Consider the following 7,378-nt stretch of genomic DNA (forward strand, 5'->3'; position numbering starts at 1 on the left):
GAGACGCAGGAGCCGTTCCTGCAGTGGCTGCTGGCGCTGAGCAACACGTCGTCCGTGCCGTGGGTGCACACGGTGAGCTACGGCGACGACGAGGACAGCCTGTCTCGCGCGTACATGACGCGCGTGTCCAACGAGCTCGCCAAGGCCGGCGCGCGTGGCATCTCCGTCCTCTTCGCGTCCGGTAAGCGTTGTAGGGAGGGGGTGGTCGGGGGCGGTTAGCATTCCCGCCGCCACCATGCGTGCATGTGACTCTGTGTGCGGTACACCGTGGGGCGGTAGTGTAGCGGTTAGCGCGCTGCACTACGAACCTGGTGACCCGGGTTCGATTCCCGCTCACGGCCAACACCAGTGACGAATATCTGAACCGGTCCTGGGCCTCCCCTAGGTCGGCTCAGCCTCAAATGAGTACCTGGTGCGATGTGTAAACATCGCCACTTTGGAGATAAAGGCGGTCGGGCGTGGTGCTGGCCACCCACCCCCTCGTGTACCGTTCCGGCCTTCATAGGTGCTCGCTAACAGCACTTGCCCCTACAGTCTGTTAAGGCTATACGGGGAATCTTTGTTATCTTTGGTACACCGTGTGAGTGACCCCATCTGTGTCTGTGTATGACCCCATCTGTATGTGACCCCATGTGTGGAAGCTACACACGAAGCTTTGTCTTCTCAGCCACAGCCATGCCCTCTCTTCTCTATGCTTGTGAAACGTGGACCCCTCTGATAGAACATCTGCGCCGGTTATACACTTTCAGGCTGGCATCCCTATGATCACTCCTGGGTTTAGCCGAGGCTGGATTGTGTGAGGAGCTCACAAATCCTTGAAAGATCTGGACACATTCCCATCAGTGAGCTCCTCGAGTAGACAAGGCTGCATTGGCTGGGTCATGTAGTCCACATGCCCAGCCACCGCATGCCCAAGCAGCTTCTGTTTGGCCGGATAGAGGGGGCTAAATAGACACGACATGGGCTGGAAAAGAGGTGGACTGATACGGTATGGGAGGATGTTGACCTGAGTTGACTTGCCAAAGACTGGCACGAGCGGTGTCAAGATCAGCCTCTATGGAGGAGGCTCATGAAGGACACTACTCGACAGCTGGAGGGCAGAGGAGCGCTGCTTGCAACAGTGAGCAGAGCACGGGACGGCTAAAATGCAGCAAGTTGACACAGGAGAGAGGGCACAGTTGGTGCATCTGCCAGTCATCTCAGTCAACCCATGGCACCTGGGTCTGTCTCGTGACATTCTGTCAGCTAGTCTTCGACACTTCACATGGCCTCAAAGTGCTCCTAGCCTGGCACAATTGCCATGGTGACGTCACCGCCACTTAGTGACGAATGGTGGTTAGCGCACTCCAAACCCGGTGACCTAAGTTCGATTCCTGATCCTGGCCAACATAGGTGACGAACAAAATATCTGAACCGATTCTCCGCCTCCCCTAGATCTACTGAGTCTTAAATGAGTACTGTACCTGCTCCGATATGTAAACATCAGTATTGGGGAGACAAAGGCAGCCGAGCGTGGTTCCGGCTACACCAATACTGGCCTTAAAAGGTGCTTGCTTAACAGCACTTGCCCCAACAGCCTGTAAAGGCTATATAGGAGGTCTTTGTCTGCGAGCCCACGTGTCCGTGACCCCGTGGGCATGCCGCTGCATTACAGGAGATTCAGGCGCCGGCTGCCGAGAGGTTTCCAAGGATGTGGACACCTTCCGGCCCAGCTTCCCAGCCTCCAGGTGCACCTCGCGCGCGATCGTCTATCCCCTGCGAGTCCAGTTTGCTTCAGAGAGGACGTTTGGGAATTATTGCGCCGAGAGTTTAAATCATTTGAAAACCGAATGATCCACACTTATGAACGCAAAGCCGATGGTACCGCTGTTTCGAGTGAAGTATCTTCAGCTCTGTTACCTATGCTCGTGTGATGTGTGTTTTGGGGGTTTTCCGGCACCCATGTGTGTGGATTTATTGCCAAAACCCTTTCAGCATATCCTTGAATTGGCAAGTTACAGCGCTGTAGAAGTTGTCATTATTATCATAACGACCTGCCGCACAGACATGGTCGATGGTGAGTGGTGATAAGTGGTGGATGTAGTGTGTTGTGCGGATGATGATGAGTGCGTGTGTGCGTTGTCCACGTGGCTCTACAGTCCGTACGTCACCACAGTGGGGGGCACCTCCTTTAAGGACCCCTTCAAGGTCACGGAGGAGGTCTCGGACTACATCAGCGGCGGTGGCTTCAGCAACGTCTTTGCACGGCCGCCCTACCAGGTGAGTCTATTCATTGCCTCCGTCCGACTCGCGTGGGGAGCGCAGTCGTGTGGCAATTAGCGCCCCGCGCTACGAACATTGCCACCCGAGTTCAATTCGCGCTCACAGCCAACACCGGTGACGATTATCTGAACCGGTTCTGCGCCTCCCCTAGGTCGACTCAGCCTCAAATGAGTACCTGATGCAATCTGTAAACATCGCCACGGGGGAGACAAAGGCGGCCGGGCGTGGTGCTGGCCACCCACCCCCTCGCGTGCCGTGCCGGCTTTCATAGGTGCTCGCTAACAGCACTTGCTTCAACAGTCTGTGAAGGCTACACGGGGGATCTTTGCCTCTCCGTGTGCGCATGGCAGGAGGTCGCCGTGAAGCGCTACCTGGCGAACACGAAGCCCCTGCCGCCGGCGTCCTACTACAACACGAGTGGGCGCGCCTACCCGGACGTGGCGGCACTCTCCAGCAACTACTGGGTGGTCGCCAACCTGGTGCCCATCCCCTGGGTGTCCGGCACGTCGGTGAGATGCTGCGGGGACACGATCGGGAGGCGGGGGGCTGCGGGGGTTCTGTGACTGCGGGAACCACACTCACCGCTGGACGATGATGATGCTCAATTTATTTTTCTTTCTCATTTTATTTTGGTTGTAAATGAGACTCTCTTAGTCTCTAAACTCTTAGTCTCTAAACTTTACTACACTTACTCTTTGGTTCTTTTGGTGAAGTCACGTAGAAAGAAAATAAATTAAATAGAATGAGACGTTTCGATTGCAACACAAGAAGTCGCCATCAGGAAGAACTACATTTGAGAGAGAGACAAAACACAGACACGGAGACACACAGACAGACACACAAGCAGAGAGAGACAACACAGAGACACATAGAGAGAGACACAACATAGACACACAGAGACCCAATGCCTCTGTGTCGTGGCCTTAAATAGAGAGTGAGGGGTTGGGGGGCAGAGAGAGAGGTGGTCTGCTGGAGCAGAGAAATTAGCATGTCAATGAGAGAGCTGTGTGTAAATCCACCCCGTGGCGGCAGGGGGAGAGAAAGACCCAGCAAGTCCGGTATTGAGAGAACAAACTTAGCAATTTTTTGTAAATGTAATGCAACGCAACGCAGAGAGTCGGGTAACACACAGTTAACGCATAGCCTGGTTGATTACGTTCTCCAAAGATTGCTAAATCAGAGCTGTGTGGGAAAATGTGGTCGTGCGGGTTGAAGATGGGGATTACAGATCTCGGAGCATAGCAAGTCCAGCAGTGGATTTTGCTATCCTGTTCTACTGCCCTTCTGCCCACCGCTATCCCTGCAAGTCTGTTGCCGATAACAATATGACGAGTAGAGTGTGTGGTCACCTGTCCGAGCACTATCCAGGCACTACCCTGGGTGTGTGCCAGATGATTTGGTCAAAGGCACTCTTGGTACCCTCTCTGGCCTCTAGCATTCGACCCAGAATCCCCTGCTGTAAGAAACCCCCTCCACTGGCTCTATGGATGAGCACGCTTCCTCGCCCCAGTTGTTCAGCGTTCTTGCCCGCTGTCTGCGCCTGCAGGCCTCGACGCCCGTGTTTGGCGGGATCGTGGCGCTGGTAAACGACCACCGCCTCCAACATGGCCTCCCAGCGCTCGGCTTCCTCAACCCCCTCCTGTATGCACTGGGCAACGGCCGGGGGCCGAACACCGCCATTTACGACGTGAGTGCCACTCATCCCTTCGCCCTCCTGCCCTGCCCCCCTCCCGCCAGGGCCCCCCACGCGTTCGCTCAGCCGGTCTCCCTTTGTGTTTTCCCGTTGTACCGCGCGTCGTTCGCTATGACGTCCGACGATTCGCTTTGGTTTCCAAAGCAGTGCCCAGAACGTGGGGCCAAAGGTTGGACATCAGCCGAATTACATGCTGGGCAAAGGCAAAGACCTCCCCGTATAGCCTTAACAGACTGTTATATGAAGGCCGGCACTGCACACGAAGGGGGTGATTGGCCAACACCACGCCCGGCTGCGTTTGTCGCCCCAGTGGTGATGTTTACACACCACACCAAGTACTCATTTGAGGCTGAGTGTCGACCTAGGGAAGGGCCATGACATGTTCAGATAATCGTCACTGGTGTTGGCCGTGAGCAGGAATCGAACTCGGTTGCTGGGTTTGTAGCGCAGCGCGCTAAGCTGGTCACAACCCAAACAACACGCATCTGCAGAGAGCCACACGGCAGCGAACCGCATGGCAGCACGACCCCGAACGCCTCTGCATTCGTTCGTTTGAGCCACACCGCCGATACGTGAGCGCGTTGCTTGTGGTGCGATCTTGCCTGTGCAGGTAATGTCTGGGTGCCACCTGGGCTGCCTGGACGAGCAGAGCCAGCTGGTGGGCTTCTGTGCCACGCCAGGGTGGGACCCGGTCACGGGCTGGGGGACCCCCAACTACCCGGCACTGCTCAAAGCGCTGCTCAGAGGGACCGCCCGGCAGTGACGCACGCGGACGTGCGGGGGCGGCTTCACGACCTTAACGCCTACACGGCTCGCACTCGCCATCGCGCTACAGGCTTACCACAGTCCCACGTGCTCACACACTCCCACGCTCTCACCGGGCTATCACTGACGGACTCGCACGCTCGCCACAATCGCACCGAGGTACTCCCACACTTCGCCATGATCACACTGTTATACACTCACACAATCCCAATGTCACGGTCTTACAAAACCATACACACAGACTCGCACTGCACACACGCACAAAATACTTTCAAACACTACCTTGCAAACTGCCTCCTAACCACTGTGTCATGTTATTAAGCAGTCTTTGGAACTGCAGAATGTTTGCCTGATGCCGCTGCTGGCCCCTGTATTCACGTGCATGCCACCGTGGGTGTGATTTCCCCATGAAGCCGGTCAGGGCTCCCCACGAATCCTGAAACGCTGCACATTGAGTCCCGGGTCACCACATCCATGTTGAAAAGCCACAGCAAACCTGCCGACCTAACCCATTTCAGCGTGAGGCTACCGATCTTTAAACCAATTTACTGCGGACTGGTTATCGAAGCAAATCGTACTGCTTTGTACATTTTTCTTAAATTACATTTATCTTTGAAATCAAGATTCGGCAAAAGGGTTTAGCGATTGTAGCGTTGTGGTAGGGCACGGTGCGTGCCAGCTGCTGTTAGATCGGCGGCACTGCCACAGGTGACACCTACACCAAGCCCCAACAATCGCTCAGTCAGCCACGAGGTCAAGCGGTCGGAAACCAAAACAATAAGAGCCATTTTTTTCGAATTTGGAAAAAAAAACACCCTCAATATTCTAGATTTGAAGTTTTCGTGACTGCAAGGATCCATACTCTGGTTCTTTTGGTAAAGTCACGTAGGTGCAAATGAAAAATAAAAATAACTAAATTAAATCACGACGTTTCGGAGGCAACACAAGCGTCCGTCATCAGGTGGGACAACCACAGCAACAACAAAACCCAGAATTACTGTCGTGGGCAGTCATTCAGTTATTTTTTTGCTGTGGTTGTCCCACCTGATGACGGAAGCTTGTGTTGCCTCCGAAACGTCGTGATTTAATTTTTATTATTTTATTTTTACCTACCCTCAATATATCAAGAACACGTGATTATGAGACGATCCTTAATAAAGAACGTCAGGAAACAATCCTTAAAAACCCCGCATGCGGCTCCAGAGCCACAGGTTGCCGAGTGTCGTGGCCTCGCTCGATGAAGACTGCAGTTTGAACTGGGCGCGTCTGGCCTCGTTCATTATTGACATCCAAACACATTTCCAATTCTCCGGCTGTCCAAGGCTTGACCTGGACATGCTGTGAATTTGCATGCCTTCGTAAACCCTGGTGGGGATGAACGATCTCAGCTGGTGAAGGTCTGAAGGGACAGTGGCCAGGGTCGCACTACCGTGGACCTGCTCTAGGCGCATTCGATGATGAGGAACTGCTTCTTGTCCGCTGGCTTTTGCAGACACACTCGTTTCTTCTCCTGCCTCGGGTAACGTTGGTTTGCGCCGATGTAGATGTTCATACTTGACGGGATTTAACGGAGGTGTGACCTCTGGGGTGGTGGTGCGATTCGAGACTTACGCAATAAAAGCTAATTTGTTGGGTTAAAGATTTTACATTTTGTTCACCTGGGAAAATCCTTCCAACTCTTGCAGGAGGTCCCTTCCAAGTTTGCACACGAGGGGGCGACAATTGCTGTTTTCCCCTTTCTCGGGCTTTGCGAGTACAGTCAGGAACTAATTGTTCAAATTTAGATCCATGCTTTTTATAACGTCAAGCGACCAGCAACAAACAGCACCATCAGGGTTGTAATAAGGAGTTAACTCATTACACATTTTGCACACATAGGTAAAGCTTACAGAGGCTGTTGGGGCAAATGTTCGACAGGACCTATTAAATTATAATCATGTTTTTATTTTACCAGATAATGCCGAGTAAAAAAGCTTTTTTAGCAGCGACCTTGCCACAAATGATAGCCCAACAAAGTCGCTTGTCACGTGGAACTGGATAGCAGGCAAATACTCTGAACACACCTTGATTAAACACATTCCTGCGGAGGGAGCTGGTAGGAACGTTGGGTTGCTCGGTCAATGGCCAGGGTCAACGGCGGCGTGGTGTATTCCGCAAATATGCCCGACTGTGAGGGCGGGCACAAGCCGGCGTGAGTAGGTTAAACGTTGAGTTGTATAAGGGCACCACGGGGTGACCAGCCCCTCCCCACCCCCCATCCAGCCCCTCCCCACCCAGCCCCTCCCTGCACGACGGACGGACACAATAATCCCATGTGGGCTGGTGTAACCAGGAGGTTCCTACCAGTATTATAAATGTGGAGAGAAAACCAGAGGATCCGGCGAAAAATCCACGTGACCACGGGGAGAGGCACGCAAACTCCAAATATACAGCGGGCGTCAAGATCTCATACCTGTGAACCCAAACGGTTTATCCGTATTCTTGTGCAGGGAAATTGAGTTTTGAGGTCCTTAGGGGCCGTCGATAAATGACGTCACGCACCTAGGGGGTGGGGGGGGGTCAGACGTTTGTGACGATGCGTGATATAGACAACACGTTCTACTTAATTAAATATACTTTTTAATAAATGTTTTCTACATCAGAGTGCAGCGCCACATT

At 53.3% G+C, this 7,378-nt stretch overlaps 1 protein-coding gene across 1 annotated transcript in view; it reads left to right on the top strand.

The window, feature by feature from the left end:
• The window catches only part of TPP1 (tripeptidyl peptidase 1), a 15,624-nt gene extending 9,265 nt beyond the window's left edge, over positions 1-6,359 (top strand). The window contains exons 8-13 of the mRNA XM_078872142.1: positions 1-181; positions 1,655-1,727; positions 2,139-2,259; positions 2,613-2,771; positions 3,809-3,949; positions 4,566-6,359. The exon at positions 1-181 is cut by the window's left edge and continues 8 nt beyond it. Coding sequence (XP_078728268.1) covers positions 1-181; positions 1,655-1,727; positions 2,139-2,259; positions 2,613-2,771; positions 3,809-3,949; positions 4,566-4,718 — 828 coding nt within the window. The 3' untranslated portion in view covers positions 4,719-6,359. The remainder of the gene's footprint in view (positions 182-1,654; positions 1,728-2,138; positions 2,260-2,612; positions 2,772-3,808; positions 3,950-4,565) is intronic.
• The last annotated feature ends 1,019 nt before the right edge of the window (positions 6,360-7,378 follow it).

The sequence above is a fragment of the Lampetra fluviatilis genome, chromosome 33 (genome assembly GCF_964198595.1).
Source record: "Lampetra fluviatilis chromosome 33, kcLamFluv1.1, whole genome shotgun sequence".
Classification (NCBI taxonomy): domain Eukaryota; kingdom Metazoa; phylum Chordata; class Hyperoartia; order Petromyzontiformes; family Petromyzontidae; genus Lampetra; species Lampetra fluviatilis.